Here is a 19,616-nt window from a genome sequence, read left to right as displayed (position 1 = left end):
GATCTAAGCTTACGATATGGAAACTACCTATCAATCGAGCAAATATCGAGCTAAAAATGAGCCGAGACCGAAAAAATCGCGTTAAAGTCGCTCGAAAATCAAGGTCATGTTGACAGTTTTTTGCGATTATCGTGGTGTAGTTCATTATGAATTCCCTCCAACCGGCCAAACTGTCGACAAGGAATACTATTTGAGCGATATGCGTCGTTTGCGCGAAGCTAAGAGGTCAGAACTATTTGCTGACAAGTAATTATTCTTGGACCACGATAATGTGCCCTCTCATACTGCCCATGATCTTTGTGACCATTTGCCAAATACTCGGCGCATATTGTTCCGCAGCCAGCTAATTCGCCTGATTTACCTTCGTGTGACTTCTGGCTATTTTCTAAGCTCAAAAGACCACTCCGAGGACACCGTTTCGAGTCGATGGAGGAGATTCAACGTGAATCTTTTTGGTATGCATCGAGGATTGGAGAAAACGTTGGCATAAGTGCATAATGTAGGGAGGGGATTACTTTGAAGGGGATAAAATTATTTTGAAAAAATTAAAGAAACTTTTTGATTTATGAGCAAATTCCCGGTAATTTTTGCCCACAGTAGTAAGATACGAGTCATTCAATATAAATAAATATTATTGATATCCTTCAACTTAAAATTTCGCGTTTAGTGTCTTGCACTGCTTTAAATTGTATTACCATATTGCAACAAATATGTGCAATACACGGTTGTACTCTGCGGATAACGGGTATAGAAAGCGATATATTATTAATAATACAATTTAGGGCACTTCTCTTGGCAACTTTTGCTAAATGTGGCCAAAATGGTCTCACAAATGGAAATGCTGGCATACTAATTAAAAACTACTCGTATTTTATATTTAGCAACTCGTGTAGGATCGACGGTAGCTATTTATAATGCATGTGCATAAATCCAAAAATTAAGCGCTTTGGCTTAAAAACTGTGCAAAATTAAAATGTGCAATTACGATGAAATTTCCATATGTAGTCGCCATTCTGCTTCTGTGTGTATTTGAGTGTGTATGTACGGAATTATAGCCACAAACCCAGCGGGAAATTCTGTGAGAGTTTCAGATACATTAAAAAAGGCTTACTCAAAAATTTACTGCAATGCTTAATTTCTCAAAAATAAGATTTGTATATTATATTTAAATCTGAGTTTTAGTTTTGAAGAAGTAAGTACTATTTAAAAAAAAAACAAATATAACATTCAAATATTTTCCAGAGAATTCCTTGTTTTCCCATTGGGTTCACAAGTAATTAAAGTGAGCCAACCATTTTATGAAAGCTTTTAGCTTTTAGCCAAAAACCGTGGAGTTGGTGAGTTGATTGATTTGTCGGCTGTTCAATTGTCAGTCAATTACCAGCATCCATAAAAAGAATAGGAAATTGATAGAAAATACAAATCGAAATGAACTTTAGTCTATTAAACCGAAAACTTTAAAAGTCAAGATTATTAAAATCTAGTCTATAAACTCGACTATATTGATTTGTCACAGCCAATTTTCACATCATTATGTATTTTATATGCCTAATTCCACCTGAATTGGAGTGCAAAATATCAGCTTAATTGCGACTATGTATTTATATATATTCAAATGTCATCGTGCTGCAATGTTAGTTAGGTGACAAAACAATCAGCGCGTTTGTTAAAAAAACGAAACATTCAGCAAAACATTGGCATGTCGGTCATAAGGGTAAAAAGGGGCATGTAGATTCATATTACATAAGAGTGTGGAGCTTAATTTTTGGCTGCGTATTATGAGAGCTTGTAGTGTGTTTGTGCATGTGTATGTGTGTGTATGTGTGTGTATGTCTGACTAGCCAAACAGCAAATGCTAATTGCATGTAAGTGTTGACACATACATACACTGACAAAAAAAAATGTTCTGAAATTAAGATTTTGGTCTCAGAGCTAAGATTTTTGGTCTAAATAATGCATCGAGAACACAAAATTCTTAAATTAAGAGAGCGCATCTTGATTTGTAAAACATTTTCAATAAAACCAAGTTTTTATTTTAAGAATAAATGTTCTTAAAATTCAAACTAAAATATAAAAAAAAAAAAAAAATAATTTTTTATATTTTTAATTTTTTTTTTTTAATTTTCATTTACGTACATTTTGTTCTGTTTTAATAATTTAAAAAATGTTATTTTAATTTGTTACGAGTTGGATTCGAACCGCCGCCTACTGCCTCACACAACTGAAGCGGCTCCTCTAACCAAAACGCCACAGGGCCACCATTTGTTCGTTTCGATATAGTACCTATTTATACTTCCTAACAATTTAAGATTTTTATTCTTATATTAAGATTTTAAGATTTTTTAGATTAATAATTTAGTAATTTAGTAATTTGATCTTAACCCGAAACGTTCTGAGCAACTATTTTTCGTGTTTCTTCATAAAACTTTCCGGACAGATAAATTTGAGGTCGACGAATCTGAAAAAGACTTTCTTTTTGTTCATCCTTGTCAGGATAATCGACAGGACCATTTTTTCGGCTGTTACCATATGGTAACGCTGGGAATCACAGGGTACAGATTTTTTTACTTTTTACTTTACTTCCCAGCGTTACCATATGGTAACACGAAAATAATAAGCGTAAATTTACCGAAAAATAGTGTTTTTTTTCGAATTTTTTTATAGTTAAACGAAGCACTCATTTACCTTTCTAATGATGTGTGCATTGCCTATGGTTCAGTAGTAAAATTAGTTAAAAAATTTAAATTTACTTGCGACGAATTGCCAAAAGCCGTTTTTTTGCACTGCAGAATATAGGGAGCAACTTAAGGGATTTTTTCGATTATAAGAGAGAGATTGTTTCAATCAACTTTTATCAAATAGAGACAACAATTTACTCTTAGAACATCATATTAAAGTTAGTCTAATGTTGATATGTTGTCTGAAAATGAAATGTTTTTGATCTTAAAAGTTGTTTTTTTTTTTCAGTGTACACACACAAACATATATTTGTGTGTACACGGTGTTGAAGGCAATGTGCATGCAAGTTGCGGTCTCAAACGTGGTTCACAGCAGTTGGCTGCATTTCGTATGCCTCTCCGTCCATCTAAGTGGTAACCCAACACACACACACACACACACACCACATATGCAGACACAGTCATACAATATTATTGCTAGCAATCTAATTAACCGCACCGAGAGAAATGGGAGGAAAGAGAAATCAAACCGTCCATGCTCCTGCAACCTCTTGTGATCCCTAAATCGTGCTACCAATATTTGCCACTCATTTTGGCTACCGCATACGAGATAAGTAGCCCGCAATTGGCTGCTGTGTGTGGGGGCGTATCCACAACTCCTTTCCATACACACACATACACACACATACACACACAGATACACACATACACACACATACACACACAGATACACACAGGGTCACGCACACACTATGCTTAATTGAGAACGGAACTCAGCGCTAATTTAATTCGCTGTGCCAGCCTTTGTGCTCACAGGATACTCGGTACTTGGCACTCGGTCTTAGTGTCCATGCGACCAGAGATTGGCTGTTTAGTGGATTTAAAGAGCTCATCTTAACAGCAGGGTTAAAGTGCCAAGTGACACAGTTTTCCAGTTGGAGCTTAGCTCCCTTTTTGCTGCCATTTTGCTGCCATTTTGCTCCCCCAACCCCTCATCCACAATGCACATACATATTCCTGACACGAATACAAGGACTTCTACTGCTGCCAGGTCCTGCCGTCGATTAGTCAATTATAGACAAATGGCCGGGGAGTTGTGCGCGGCGCAATGTAAACAAGCCATCAATAGCATCGCAAAGGAGAGAGTACTATATTGTACAGCAGCTGAGAAACAGAGAAACGGAGAAATGGCGACACGGCGAAACAGAGAAGCGGTCAAAAAGACAAAGTGTGCGGGCAGAAAGGCTAAAAGGGAGCTGGCCAAGTGGATGTCGGTGTGGATGAGATAAAAGAATTATGCATAAGCAGCGGGGCACACACAAAAGGCAAGCGACCCAGGACGCAGGACACCCTGGGGCACAATGGAGGGCTGAAAACGGCAGAAAACGGAAACCACAAAACACGGGAAAAAAAATTTAAAAAGGAATACGGACAAAAAGTGCAGAAATAAACGAAATACAAACACAGCCACACTCACTAAACAAATGCTCTAACTTAACTGACGTTATCGTTCTATGGCTTTCAAGAGAATGGTAGAATATAAGTGCTTCCTCAATGTATCTTTACTTATGCCCTGTACTCACTGATGTACATTTATAGAATAAATCGGTGCTATCGATAAGTGTGTAACTTCCTGTCCTCATTGCATAGCATTTGCATTTCGCATTTAGTTTTGTTTACAAATCCTTTGACAACAGAAATTAAAATATTTTGATCAAATAAATTGAAGAATTTGGAGCTTATTTCGCTGCTTGAAGCAGAATTCTTTATGTTCAAAGGATTATCCTACACTTTCGGATTGAAAACCATGCAGAAAAACCATTGCGAAGCGTCTGAGAAAATATGTTTTAAAAGGGAACGGAATATTCAGGAGCAGTTTGTGATGCAATACGACCCTGGTGAAAAAGGACTCACTAATTTGATTTGCTCACATTGAATAAAGGAAACTGCATTAGAATCATCTGTGGAACAACGAATGACTGGAGACAAGGTGCAAGTGCTTCAAGAGCAACAGTCTGAGATTCTGATAATTCCAATAATGTTGAACACAACTTATTCTACTATTTATTAATTTGCATATTGATAAAGATTCAAAATATAAGCTATAACCATTACGTTTTGTATAATTTTTGTATCGTTTTGAATTTGGCGCCATTTATTTATTTTATTTGTGTGTAATCGATATCCTACAAAAATTCAAAATATCGATGAGTATCGCATAGTTTTATTGAAATGCTATTACATTTGCTCGAAATGTACTATTCGTCCACCACTAGCTCTCACACGAAATATATGGAAAGAAATGTAGTTTTTGCTCGAAAATGCTAAAATGCTAGAATGTAGTTTCAGTGAGGACAGGGCATTAGAGGGATGTAAGTACTTACCTCATGTAACCCAAAATCAACTTAATTCGTTTTCATTAGCTATTTGAACCTCCAGAATTGCATTTGTTAGTGTAAAGTCCAAGTCCCCGCTAATTGTAGAGTAATTTTGCTGGTACATAATACTGGCATCATCTTACTATGTCTAGCTTATATTAAATTTGTTTGTAACACTAATAATACAACTACAATTACTTTGTATTCCCAGCCAACTAGATTGAGACTAGACTCAGGAAGCGCCTCATTACTATTCACTTTAGTCCAGTAATGCTTTGTGTAGACATTTCAATTTAAGCAAATTCATTTTGAAACAAAATGTATCGTATTTTTTATATAAATTAATTAACAAATAGTAACATTTTAATTGGGTTCAAAGTCTGTGTTCAAAATCATAAATCGAAATCTACGGTCAGTTTCTAATTCAAAAACCTTGTCTAGAAATGCACTCGTGTATCTCATTAGTCAGTCAGAGAGCTGTGTTCTATATTGGCTGTCTAAAGGCTAACACACAGCTAAGGTGTGTGGTTCGGCTTATTCATGTGGTTGGCAGTGGCAATACCTTTAAAGAGATAGGCATACACAGATACAAAAGTATCTAGATACATTTACAACACAGTTGTCTTCCAAGTTTCCTTTGGTACAAAAGAAATCCCAAACGGATATTGAGAAAAACAGTTTGGTGTCGGCCATTTGTTTCGATCTGGACTAAGGGGAAACAAGGGGGCAAACAAGGTACACGGATGCAACTGGAATACTGTTGGGATTGGCATTGCGTGCTTAGCGTCAACGTTAAGAGATAAACAAAAGTTTGCAGCCATTGAATGTGGGACTAGGACAAGGACTAGGTGCTACACCATCTGAATGGGCCGGGATAGTCGAACAACAAAAAGATGCTGGAAGAATGCAAAAGTTTAAATTGTGTCTGTGCCGCTGGAACAAGGACAAGCTAGTCCAGTATGCTCCTATGTAAGCAAAAGCCAGAAGCCAGAAGCCAGCACTATATTGCCGCAATCATGCACCGTGGTATAAATTTGACTTTTGCCTCACACTTTATCACTTTTAAATTAATAAGTGCTTGCAATGCACTTACGAGTAATATGGCTAAAAGCTTTTCAGCTTTTGATTGATATAAAGTTAGTCAAGTGATTGCATTTTATATTGCAAAATAAGAGGACCTTATTTGGCTTTGTTTTTTTTTTTTTTGAGTTGCTTATTGTTCTTGTATAAACATGTTGCCCATATCAATTTATGAAACTATTAGACCTTTACACTTAATAGTCACTAGCGAAACTTCTTAGTCTAGAACTAATCTGAGCTTTAAATAAAGTGCATTTAAGTAGACCCATAATTCATAAAAAAAATGCATATAGAATTCAGTTATTTATCCATTTGTCTATACATTTGGCCCATGGTATGGGTCTGATAATCGCCCTAAACGTGCAGCAAGCCAGTCAGCCCGTCAGCCCGTCAGCCAGTCAGCCAGTCAGCCAGCCCACAATTGTTGGCATTGCCCGGCTCTGCTCATTTTGGGGCTGCAGCAACCACACGATTTCCGCTAAATGCCAACTAGAAAATGGATGCTGCCATTGGCAGCAGAGAGCAAGCAACGGCACCCCATCCACTCAGCATTTGGCCAGCATCCCATTTTGACTATTATTGTGCTAACGCTTGCTAACCAAGGCAACCCGCTCTACACTTTACGCTCTCCACTCTCCGCTCTCCACTCTTCACTCCACACTTCACACTCTCCACTCGCTACTCGCCAGTTCCCAGCTACTGTTTTTTTTGGGCTGGCATCAAAACAAACAAAAGCAAAATCTAGTTAATTGGGTAAAATGCTGTGCGGAAATTGAAAGCAAAAGCACAAACAGCGACAGACAGCGACTGTGAGGTGGTAGCAGCAGTAGCGCCACCAAATGTTGCAAGCAGTTGCATGTGCATCACCGTTTTGGAGCGGAAATGCCTCCTCCGATCGGCAACGCCTCTACCCCCCTGAAAATGCAATAAATATCTAAATTGCTGCATCGCATTCACAGTCCCAGTCGAATTCGAATTCGCATTCTCATTCGCATTTGCATTTGCATTTTGACTGTGGCCATGGCTATGGCTCTGGCTGTGCCATTGTTCATCGATTTATGCAAATTTCTACTCACATTTTATCAATAAACAATAATAAATTAAAATCAACAATCACTGGGCAAAACTGCTCGTTATGGGCCCAGGCGCCAAATTGAAAACGAAATTCATAAATGCCAATTGTCAACGGCCGGCCAAACTACCAACTACGAATTGCCAATTGCCAATAGCCAACCACCATCTGCCAAATGCCAAATACCAATGGTCAATGCCAAGAGACAGCTACCAATGGGAGGGATAGTCACTACGATTGCTCGACTTTGAGATACCCAGTAGATATAAGCAAAAAACTTTTCTTTTATATTATACATCTAAATAGTTACATTCAGCTGACAATCAAAAACAAATATTTTCTAAAGCTTAAATTGATTAGACAAATTCACCCCTAATGGAGGAAAAACATATAAATCGTAATACGTTATATTTTTAACTTAACTAAAACCTAAAAATTAAATAAATGCTTAAGATTAACTCACCCATGTTTACTTTACACAATAACTTCCTTTCGAGTAAAAAATTTGTGATTCCAAAATTTACGAATTGATTTGTTTGTTTTGTGTTTAAATCAATTTCGAACTCGTTGCTAAAACACTTATGATTCCAATTATTTTGAATTACAATAATTATTTATTCACCTGTGTTGAATATTACTGTGCAAACACTACAATATCTAGATATCCTAACTAGTGTATCATATTATATTATTACTATTGTAAAATTCACGCAAATGTTTCAATAACAATAACAAGATATATTACGGTATTTACGTTTAAAACTAAACATTTAAAAACAGACAACAATGCGCAAATGAAGACCAAAAGAAAATTTGTGATAGCCCAATGGAAATTTCAAATGTTTCATTTTGAACTAACACAAAAAAATGCATTTTTTAACAACAATAATAACAACTAAAATGGGATTAGATTTATTCAACAACGTATCATAAAAAGTAAACATTAAAGCGATAGTTAGTGCCTTGTTATAATCATAATAAGTGTGACATATTTATTTTGGGTGTTTTTGTTACATATGTGGAATGTCCTTTCAAAAGCATTTCACAAACAAATGTTAGTTTTTCATTTTATACAAGCAGAAATGCAAGCTCTTTGCATGACCTAAATCTGAAGTAATTAAATTATGAACATTCTTGTTAAATAAAACATAAAAGGGAAAAATATATAAAACTAGTTGGACGGAGCTACAATCGAGCATTCTCGACTGTCGAAGACCCCGTAATTACTATGGAAAAAGGTGAGACTGCTAAGTATTCAATAATATTCTGCTCACTTGGCGTCCTTGCAAGCGCTGTATTACATTGTCGACTACTTTTTTTAATGGCATCAACCGATTTGAACTGGTAAGGATGTATAAAACAAACTTAAAAGCATATTCTGTCAGTTTGTTTACGATATCTCATAAAATATTTTATCTTAAATATTTTGTTCTTAAAATTAGATTATTTTAAGACCAAATTACTAAAACTAAGATTATTAATCTAAAAAATCTTAAAATCTTAATGTAAGAATAAAAATCTTAAATTGTTAGGAAAGTATAAATAGGTACTATTTCGTATCAAACAAATGATGGCACCGTGGCGCTCTGGTTAGAGAGGCCGCTTCAGTTGTGAAGCAGTAGGCGGCGGTTCGAATCCCCCTCGTAACAAATTAAAATAACATTTATAAAATTACTAAAACAGAATAAAATATAAACAAATCAAAATTTAAAAATAAAAAAAAAATAAATATAAAAAATAATTTTCATTTATTTTATTTTTTGATTTTAATTTTAAGAACATTTATTCTTAAAATAAGAACTTGGTCTTACTTAAAATGTTCTTAAAATCAAGATGTGTTTTCTTAATTCAAGAATTTTATGTTCTCGACGCATTTTTTAGACCAAAAATCTTAGTTCTGAGACCAAAATCTTGATTTTAAAACATTTTTTTTATCAGTGTACCAAATTTGGTGTCACTAGCTTTTAAATTGCTCTTATAATTTGGATATGAAATTTTCTATGTCGATTTTTAGGCGTTATATCGACTCGGCTATTGATGCAGATCAATAATATATATACTTTATAGGGTCTGCCTTATTCGTTAAAACAGACAAAATAGACCCCTGTACTTTTTTTTAAGTACAGGGTCTAAAAATATCCATTGTTCAGAGTGCATTGCAAGAGCATAGCACTGTTATTTTTACGCAATTAATGCAAACGATTTAACATTTAACATAAGCTTTAAAAAACTATCAAAAAGTTGAACAATTGTAATGAAAAGTTTGTGTCACTGATGTTTCAGAATTCACGCTAGCAAACTGATTTTCTAAGTGTTAAGGAGCTTTCAAAGCTGCCCGAAAACAAGCTTGAAAGATCCATTCAGTGATAAACCATCAGCAATTACTATATAAAATCGATTTTCGATAGATATGGGGCCCCAAACGACGAAAAAAATTTATTTTTTGTTTTCTATAGCAGATTTTTTTTTTGGAATATTTAAAAGTTTGGCTTTTTTACTCGAGAATGGCATCACCGATTTTAAAATCTTAACTTTTCCTAAAAGCAATTGAATATATCTGTAGCTCATCCATACACAGTCTAAGATTTAAGCCAGCAGTTTGAGATGTATTCATTTTTTAATTATGAAAATTTTGTGTTTTTAAGCTTTTTTTTTAGCTTGTTTTACTTTAAAATTCAAGGAAAACTCGAAAAAGCTGCATTTATTGAGCGTCGTTTAAGATATGATTCACTTAAATCTATGGAGAAACGGCGATATAATAAAATTGTATATCTATGCATGTTTTTTTGATTTTAATGACTTACTTGTTGAGCGGCATGACCTTTAGTATGCAATTTTTTTTATGTTTTTTGAGATATCCAGCCATTGGGGCATCCTGGCAAAATTTTTTATTTTTAAAAATTTTTCTTATCAAAAATACGCGTCAATTGATACCTTTACACCAAATCCGACAACTGATTCAAATAATAATAAGTTTTTATATTTTTAGTGGTCTTTCCAAAGTGAATTGAAAAGCCAGTATGTTTGTCTGTTTGCATCAAGGCGCTAAAAATTCCTCTTCGAAAATCTAGAAATGTTTTTTCTACGACTTTTTGAAGAAACCGCTAGTTTCCAAACCAAAAATTATAATTATAATTATAATTGTATATAAAAATAGTTTGGCCATCGGCCCTGCTCAAGAAATCAACTTTTGGGTATAAAGAATACCGAACTATTGTTATTTATAGTCTATAATTATAATTTTCATTTAATTTATATATTAATTTGAATATCGTTCGTCACAAAATTGTAAATCAGAAATTTTGGGGCATGGAAAGACTTTCGTCACTAGACTTTTACCTCATAAGGAGTTCTTTAGAATACAACACAGGCTTAATTGGGAAGTACCACAATAAAAATTGTAGAGGATAAGCTACTGGTGAAATTGTAGGCAAGGTCGCTCAATGAAAAAACATTTTGAATGGCATGAAAAAGGTCATGAGGTCAGACAAGAATATCGCATAAATACTTAAAATCGAAAAGAGAATAAAATAAGAGTCGCAGGAATTCACCGAGAAGGAGGTGCTACCATTGCATGCTGAAATTCGGTTTTTGGTGTTGGTCGGTATCGAATTCGGTTTCGGTTTTTGGCCAGTTTTGCATACTTTTGTGCGGAGCACATGAAAAATTTGCATTTTCCATTTCACGTTCAGGCGTTCGAATCAAATGGAAAGCGCCACCCTTAGCCCCATATGACCAGTCAATGAATGAATAAATGAATGACTGAATGAGCAGCAGGGTCGGCAAACTACCAAAAAGATGAGGCTGAACGTAGTCTTGTGGTCCTGGGCTTAACGAAAAACAACAGCAACAAGCCGATGATTTATTACACTTTTGAAGTTATTGATATTTTATTTGTGTGCGATGAAGTAATTTAGTGGCACAGCAGACTGCAACTGAATCTGCAACTGCAACTGCAACGGCAACTGCAACCTGCCAGGAAGGCAGCCACAGAGGCTTCGCGAATGATTTATTCTGACAGTGGCAAGTTATGCACATCCATACATACTGTACATGTGCGCACTCTTACACACACACACACTCGTGCATATATGCACATACAACTCAAAGAAGAAGCAAAAGGAGTTATGCAGAGTCGTTGGATTAACTTGCTTATTTCTCGGCAATTCGAAATCAATTGATGCCAAACGAGGCGAGGTCAGTACATGGCAATTTTACATCTTCAATCTGAAATGCTCAATTTGCACACTTGAGAAATTTTACTATATTGAAGAATGTTCTGCAATCCAATTCCATTGAAATTTAAATACTAAAAACTGTATTACATTTTGTTTGAGTAACTTTTTATTTTAAGTTTACTTTGAAGTATAATACGAAATTAAAATTGATAATTTTTTGAAGCATAGAAAACTTTTGGGAGCCACAGAAAACTCAATACAACTATTGTTACAAAAAGTATGCTGTATATCATCTTTAATGTAACTGATAAGAATAAAAATTAAAAATTTTAAAAATAAGAGACTAACTATTCAAGCTAAGAAAAAGTATGCATTCATATCCTTTACCAATATGTAAGATACTACATAAGTGTCTTCTAATAAGTTTGCTACACAGAGGAAAATAATCCGTACTAAAATTAAATTTGAATGAACTCGAATTAAGTATTTTCAATACTTAAAGTTTACACTTGATATAAGTACGAAAGACTGAAAATAAGTTTAAAAATTCTTTAACCAAGTACAAACCTTCTTCATATAAGAACAAAGAATCTTGAATCAAGTAAAACTCTTAAATTATTAAAAATGAGTATGAAAATTCTTAATATAAGATCGGGGCTCCGGCTCGACACACAGATCAAGTTCGTCAAATCTTGAATTGAGTTTATTAATTTTAACATGATTTTTGTGTTCTCTTGCTTAGAATTCTCAACTGGTTCTAGCTTGCCAGCAATGAAGAGTAGTTTTTCGGACACTCAGAACTTCAGACTATGACAGAATATTTTCTGTTATTAGTCTTCACTTGCTTTCACACTAACTGAAAGCTTAAAACACCCACGCTTATTATTTAGATAATTTAATCAGGTAGCGTGAGGTAATACCTATTTCAAGAAAATTTCATACATACATATCAATCAAGTGTACACGACTTTGATTCAAGCTTGCAGTATACTTAAATCAAGTATTATATTCAAATTTGAACATATTTTGTTACTCAGTTTCAGAATTAAAAGGAAGTGAATCAAGATTGAACAGTATTCAAATCAAGTACGACTTAAAGTTATTTTAAGAATTAAAGTACTTAAATTTCGTTCTTAAAATATCGAACTTGAATTCAGATTGAAATCCTTGACCTCAGTATTTTTATTCTTAGTGAGAAATCAAGTTCGAAATGTGGCGTTTTAAGTACGAAATACTTGTTTTTTTCCCTCTGTGTATGTATTACATGATTGAGAAGAGTTGATGAGAAAGTGAAAGTCCGAATTGGTAAAATGTAGATCCACTGAGAGACTTAGCTCAATAGAATCAAATAATACATGGTTATTCGGACTTAGCTAATTGGTAAAGTGCAGGATGAATAAGTTAGATAATAATATCCTTTACTTAAGCCTACTTTTTGGGGCAACTGTAAACTAGATAAAAGTGCGACATACAGATTTAGGGAGGCGTTGATCAGATAGTAAAATTCTAACTGAGAGTAGTCATGATATCATGAGAGTACACTCAGAAAAAAGCAGTTCTACAAAAAAGATTTCTTAAATTAATCCGGTTTCGGTCTATAAATTTTTTAGAACGATTCATACTCTAATTTTCTTACTTTAAGAGCGATTCATTCTTAAAGCATAAATAGCCGTTGAAAATTAATTAACCTTGATTGACAAATATTATATTAAGTACAATATGACTTGAATCAAGATCTTTAATTCTGTTGTCAGCCCTCACTTACTTTTGATGATGATTTATGATTTTGATCATTTTATCATTTTATTTTATTGCAAAATGCTCATAATACCTCTGCGTATTTTTAATTTAAGATGTTTTTGCACATCGAAATATATTTAAGTCAAAAACATTTTGAAGTTATAAGTCTGAAAAGAGCTTAAAGTAAGTACAAAATGTTGCCAAACTTCTAATATTTTGGGATTGTATCGAGACCATAATATTCTTAGATCAATCCTGAAACGTTCTTGACTTATTCGAACACTCCTGATATCAAGAATTTTAAGAAATTCTTTAATTTAGAATTTCGTTCTTGAATCACAAATATACGGGCTTGGCTGACTTTTGACACCGGAAATTCATGACTCAAGTACGAAAATTTTTGATTTTTCTTTGAGTGTGGTCTTCACTTTTGATGTCCTGTACTTATACCAAAATTCGAATCGAGTTAGCCTTTCAATTAAATAGTAAGTAAGATAGAAAACTGATAAGTAGGCTGTGTTGCATTAGAGAAGCTATTCGTATCATTTCATTTTGAGTAACACACAGTTTTGGTAACAATTTCGATAGAATAGAACAAAATCTCAGAAAATACAAGTTTATATTAACGCCGTTCAAAAATAGCGAAATGTCCTTTTGTAACAGAACACTTCCACGTCTGGTGCGCAATGCTCACAAACTAATGAGATTCAAGTCGGACTATTCAAAGACCATTTGCAATCTGAAGATCAACAAGGAGACCAAAGTGTTGGTTCAAGGATTCACTGGCAAACAGGCCACCTTTCACTCCGACGAAGCTATTAAGTACGGCACTAATATTGTAGGGGGTGTATCGCCAAATAAGGGCGGTACCAAGCATCTGGACAGGCCCGTTTTCAAGGATGTGAAGGAAGCCGTCAAGGAACTGAAGCCGGATGCAACAGTTATCTTTATACCGCCACCAAATGCCGCCGAGGGAATTTGTGCCGCTATTGAGAACGAGATCGGTCTGATAGTTGCAATCACTGAAGGTATTCCTCAAGCGGACATGGTGCGGATTATGCAAATGCTCAAGAGCCAGGAGAAGAGTCGTCTTTTGGGTCCCAATTGTCCCGGCATTATATCGCCAGATCAGTGCAAAATCGGGATTATGCCTGGACATATCCATAAACGCGGCATGGTGGGCATTGTTTCCCGATCCGGCACTCTCACCTACGAGGCAGTGCATCAGACCACAGGTGTGGGATTGGGCCAGACTTTGTGCATCGGCTGCGGCGGGGATCCCTTTAATGGCACCAACTTTATCGATGGTCTCAAGATCTTTCTCGGCGACAAGGAGACCAAGGGTATTATACTAATTGGCGAGATTGGCGGCTCCGCTGAGGAGGATGCTGCCGAATATCTCAAAAAAGAGAATACGGGCTGTGAATCAAAACCTGTGGTTGCCTTTATTGCCGGCCAGACGGCTCCACCTGGTCGTCGTATGGGACATGCCGGTGCTATAATCTCCGGCGGTAAAGGTGCCGCTCAGGACAAGGTCAAGGCGCTGCAGGATGCGGGTGTCCTGATTGCTATGAATCCTTGCCACATGGGCAAGATTCTCCATCAGGAAATGGTCAAGCGTAAGATAGTGAAGTGAATAATCCGACTTGTCATCAAAAATCAAGGGGCAGATTATACATATTCCTCTAAAGGTTCCATCAAGATTCACGTTTCAGATCTGTATTGTTGCATACGGCAATTAATTATTTACACGTTACGTTTTCGAGCGGTCTTCTCCAAATTGGTTTCTTCTACAAATATTCAAATTTGATAAATAACAAAATGCTCAATTTAAACCGCAAAAAAAATGAATTGATTTATTTGTAGTTATGTTTTTATTAGTTATCATTCACTCTTCCTTATACTGTAACTTCGACTCCTCACTTCAATTAACTCTTTTCTCAACCTTTTCTTTAAATCTTTCTTAAATGCTTTCCTTCATGTTTTTCTTTCGGATCTTTCTTCGACAGGAACAGGTGCTCTTGAAGGTCCTTATAAAGTTTTACATGGCCTCTTATTTGAAAAAATCCTATCCAATTCCTATCATTTCGGACATCTACTCAGAAAAAATAGAGTCATTTTTAAGCACAAGTTTTAAAATCCTAATTTAAGCATTGTCACCAAATGATAATTTTTAATTTTTTGGCCTTTAATATGATTCTGCATAAAAATTAGAAAATTCAATATTTTTTAGCTTAAAACTAGTCGGAAAGGCTATAGTCGAGATCCCGACCATAGGATACCCGTTACTTACTTCAATATATATAAAAGTACTTTAAAGAAAATACTTGTTTTGCTCTGAAAACTTGAATTCGCCATAACGTCCGTTCTACTTTTCCGATCTTGATGCGATTCAGTGGGATAATAGATGATACTAATATATAACGTTAATTATCACAAAAAATGTATTATCTTAAAAACTGTGGGTGTGGTGGTGTTTCGCGATTTGCGGGGGCGGAGGGGGGCGTGGCATAAATTTGAAACAAACTTGATCTGCGTGGGTTATATAGAAGTCAGAGAGTGGAAGTTTGGTATTTGTATCTCTTATAGTCTCTGAGATCCTTTTGTTCATACGGACGGACAGACGGACGGACGGACAGACGGACAGACGGATATTACGGCTATATACTTTATAGAGTCGGAGATGCCTGCTTCTCCCTGTTACATACATTCCAACGAACACAATATACTTATTTTTTAAATAACGGGTATAAAAATCTTATCTGTGAAAACTCGGAATATATATAACTCGATGTAGATTTGCTGATAGATCGACAGCTCGATTTTTTTTTTTCGATTTTTAGGTTCGATTCACAGTTAAGACTTACATGTCTAGATTTAAACAATCGATAAGCAAACCCACAATTACGTTTAGCAACACTGACTTGCCGACTTCGATTGGAGCTCCCTACCCAACCTCCCAATTGTCTTTCACTTTGAAGGGGGGGAGGGGGGAGGGGAAGGGTGGCAACAATTAGATGACTTTCATTTGCTTTTACGCCAAGATCAATCAACTTGCAGTGTTGTTTCTAAGCCAAAAAGCTATTTTGTTACGTTACTCTGTTTGTTTGTTGTGCTCGGAGCTTGTGGGGGTGTTAGTGTTGCACTGTTACGTTGTTTGTTTACCCTGCTGCGGTTCTGGCTGACAATGGTGCCACAGCTAGTGTTGCCAGTGTTGCCACCGCTGCCAGTGCTGGATGGCATGTCGTGCTACCATTTTACCGTGTTTTGCCTGACTGCTGGCTATAAACTAATTACCGCACATTTTTTGCTTTGATTTGTTGTTTGTTGTTGTTTGTTGATGTTGCTGGGGTGTTACTTTCCTGTTGTCTGCCAACAATTACGTTGATAATTGACGTTGGCGGGCGGCAACACGCGGCGTATGCGCAACATTTGCCTGCTTGCAATCCTGGCAGTTGCTACCTGACTATCTACCTACTTGACAAATATTTAAATCATTTGCTGTCAAGCCAAAGTCAGGTGTTTGTGCAACTGTCTCTCTCTTTCTCTCTCTGTCTCTCTCTTTCTGCGCATAATTTAACGAAAAGCAATTCAAAATCAGCCCAGCAAAGTCAGCAGCAGCATCACAAAGTGAAGCCAAGTGCAGCCAGGCTTCAACAACTGCTAAATGCCAGCAGCCATGTAGCAGCCACGCCCCCAAGAGTGAGACAACCGAGACTTGCCCATTCTCAAGTGCCACACACACACACACACACACACACAGACATACACTCACACTCACCAACATAACAAAAAGCTCTTCAGTTTGCTTCTGCTCATCTCAAAGTCTCCGTTTCAATTTATCTCCCATACCCCTTCAATCTCCATATCTCTCTCTTTCAATCTATCTCTCTCTTTTTATTGCCATCTCCCTCTGTCTATATCTCTGGCTTTAAAGTATTTGCCTGGTTCCTTTGCCAGCTGCTTAGGTGTCAACGCTGCACTTGAGCTACGTGTATTTTTGTGAGTTATTTCTTTTCAAGCTATTTGCCAAATGCCACAGCACACAGAAAGAGAGTGAAGGAAAAGAGACAGTCAGTCAGACAGTTAGACAAGCGTGGATTTGCCAGCAAGTGGCGCACTTCTCTGGCCAAGTTTGCAGCACAAATGCATTTTCCTTATTAAAAACCCATGTGTATGTATTTGTGTGTGTGTGTGTGTGTGTGTTTGTACTTGCGTCCTGTTGTGTGTGTACATAATATATATGTACGAATGTGCGTATATGAAAAGCGGAACTCTTCATTTTTCATTTGAATAGTCGAAACTCAAATGCTAACTGAGGACAATGAAGGACATTTGCTTTTGGCCCTTCTTTCTCTTCTCCTTCCACCTCCAGCTCCACCTCCAGCTCCCCCTTCCTTTCGCAATTATTCCGCCAGATAATGCCGTTCAAGTACTGCCAATAGCCCGATGAGGTGAGGGAGCGTGACAAACCCAACGACCGCAGCAACAGTGAAAACCAATTAAAATAAGACAAAGTCTCAAAAAAAATGAAAAAATTGAAAGTGTTCATCGCATTCGTGGGGACAAAGAAATACCAACGACATCAACGAATTGTTCATCTTCTTCTTGCCCCTGTAATCGATTTGATTTTTTGGTATTACAGAAACTCAAACGGCTGCACAGTAGGTCGGCTAAGTGCTACTTCTGGTATTTGAGGTTGCAATCGTTCATTAACTTGGTCTTGATACTCGTACTTGATTAAATGCCAAAAGAATCGAACAGAACTGAACTGAACTGATAAAGCGTTTTTTTAAAATGAAATATGAAACTATGAGATCAAGGGACAAGTTATGTTAGAAGGGGAGAAATCCAAAACATCATTGTGTTAATAATTATATCAAATTACTTATTTAGACTAAGTGTGTAACGTTTAGACGAAAACAGTTGAATGTAGAAAACCAAAGTTTAAATAGTTACCTTTTAAAACAGTATGTGAATTGAATACAAAAATTCTTATTTTTAATCAAGCAATGAAATTTAAAAATTTAAAAATAATAAAAAACATAACTCAGTCTAGTAAGCGGCTATTGCTTGTTTTATTTGTTTCCTAAAATACTTAATCAAATTTCCATTGGTTTTAAAAATGTAAAAATTCTGCATAATTTGCTAAGTTTCTCAAATGGAGTAAATAGACCAACATTCTAGTTTTAATTGAAGGAAACGAATTTCATAACATTATTAATACATAATTTCACATTTTACCCGTATTTCTGTTTGTATATAATAAACTTAAATGCACAAATGCTGGTTACACTTACTTTTAACCTTTGTTAAATAAAATTGTTATATTGTAAGCTAATTTGTTGCTGCCAAGTACAAAAAAAAATGATTACAGAAATTACAGATTTATGTAAATGACTATTAAAATAATACTATATTTAATTGTTTATATGGCTCTATCTGCTATAAATTGTCCCAATACATATGTATGCTGCTATTGGCTAATATCTAAGTAATATTCGAGCATATTTCCTCTCTAGCTTGGAGGTATTTACCATATATGCTGTGCTTGGTCTTTGGACTTTGCATTGATCCACAAGAGGAGGCAGTCAGCCACAATTTGGCAACCATTTATTAGACCACCACACATCAAACAAATTGAAAAACTATGCCTTCCAGCCAAACTAACTGTCAACACTTAGGACAAGACCACAGAGCATTCCTCCTAGCCAGGCATTGAAAAATACAAAGATGGGGAGAGGTGCAGGGTTGTCAAATGCAACGCAAAAACAAAACCCAGAAATGTTGCATTTAATTGCAACTATTGGAAAGTTTTACCGCTTTTTCTTCCTGCTCGATTTTAGTATAACAATTGCAACCATATTTTTGTTCGGAAACCAAATTTGGTTTATTTTCTTGTTAAATTCTGGTAGCACATTGTCGACGGAAAGAAACGGGGCATTGTGACAGGGTGGCAACAATAGAGAGCAGGCCACTTGCAGCAAATGAAAGTAGAACAAGAATCGATACCCTGTAGCATGACTGAAAGGATTGTAAATAAAGCTCAAGTAATCGATAGTACAATGTTTGACTTTTCACAGAGCACAATCTATTGCTTTTCGCGTTTCGTTTACAGCTACCTTTAAAATAAGTATAATAATATTTCTTAAAATTAATTTGGTTTAAACTATTGGAAACAGACTTACAACTTATTTTTTCAATTTCTCTTTTCGCCGAGCATCATTTTAAATCGATCAAATGTAACCAAATTCTATGTTAAATATTTATTTATTATTGGGCCTGCAAATAGCAACTTTGTTTGGAGTATAAGATAAGCTTAAGCGGGCTCAAGGATATTAAAAGGATATCATACTCAACTAGTCAAAACGATTTTGTCAACTTATGCACAACATGCTACCATGGAGAGGTTGGAAGCGCTCTTGGCCTAATTTTTTGGCTCAATTTGACCCAGACTCTTAAAATAGACAAAGCCAGCCAATCACAGGTC

General features: G+C 35.8%; 1 protein-coding gene and 1 long non-coding RNA gene across 2 annotated transcripts; one reads left to right on the top strand and one right to left on the bottom strand.

Annotated features, from left to right (window-relative positions):
- Nucleotides 1-4,774: 4,774 nt before the first annotated feature.
- Nucleotides 4,775-5,208, bottom strand: LOC117793618. The gene is made up of 2 exons (XR_004618291.1): nucleotides 5,063-5,208; nucleotides 4,775-5,010 (listed from the first exon to the last, which is right to left on the bottom strand). It is a non-coding gene; the product is annotated as an uncharacterized LOC117793618 (long non-coding RNA).
- Nucleotides 5,209-13,638: 8,430 nt separating this feature from the next.
- LOC117784132 (succinate--CoA ligase [ADP/GDP-forming] subunit alpha, mitochondrial) lies at nucleotides 13,639-14,973 on the top strand. Its single transcript, XM_034621789.1, has one exon. It carries the CDS (start codon nucleotides 13,773-13,775, stop codon nucleotides 14,760-14,762), a length of 990 nt encoding a protein of 329 aa, XP_034477680.1. The 5' UTR covers nucleotides 13,639-13,772; the 3' UTR covers nucleotides 14,763-14,973.
- Nucleotides 14,974-19,616: the final 4,643 nt, after the last annotated feature.

The sequence above is a fragment of the Drosophila innubila genome, chromosome X, assembly GCF_004354385.1.
Source record: "Drosophila innubila isolate TH190305 chromosome X, UK_Dinn_1.0, whole genome shotgun sequence".
NCBI classification, from domain to species: Eukaryota; Metazoa; Arthropoda; class Insecta; order Diptera; family Drosophilidae; genus Drosophila; species Drosophila innubila.
The sequence above is the reverse complement of the archived record's forward strand: the minus strand, read 5'-3'. Positions and strand labels throughout refer to the sequence as shown.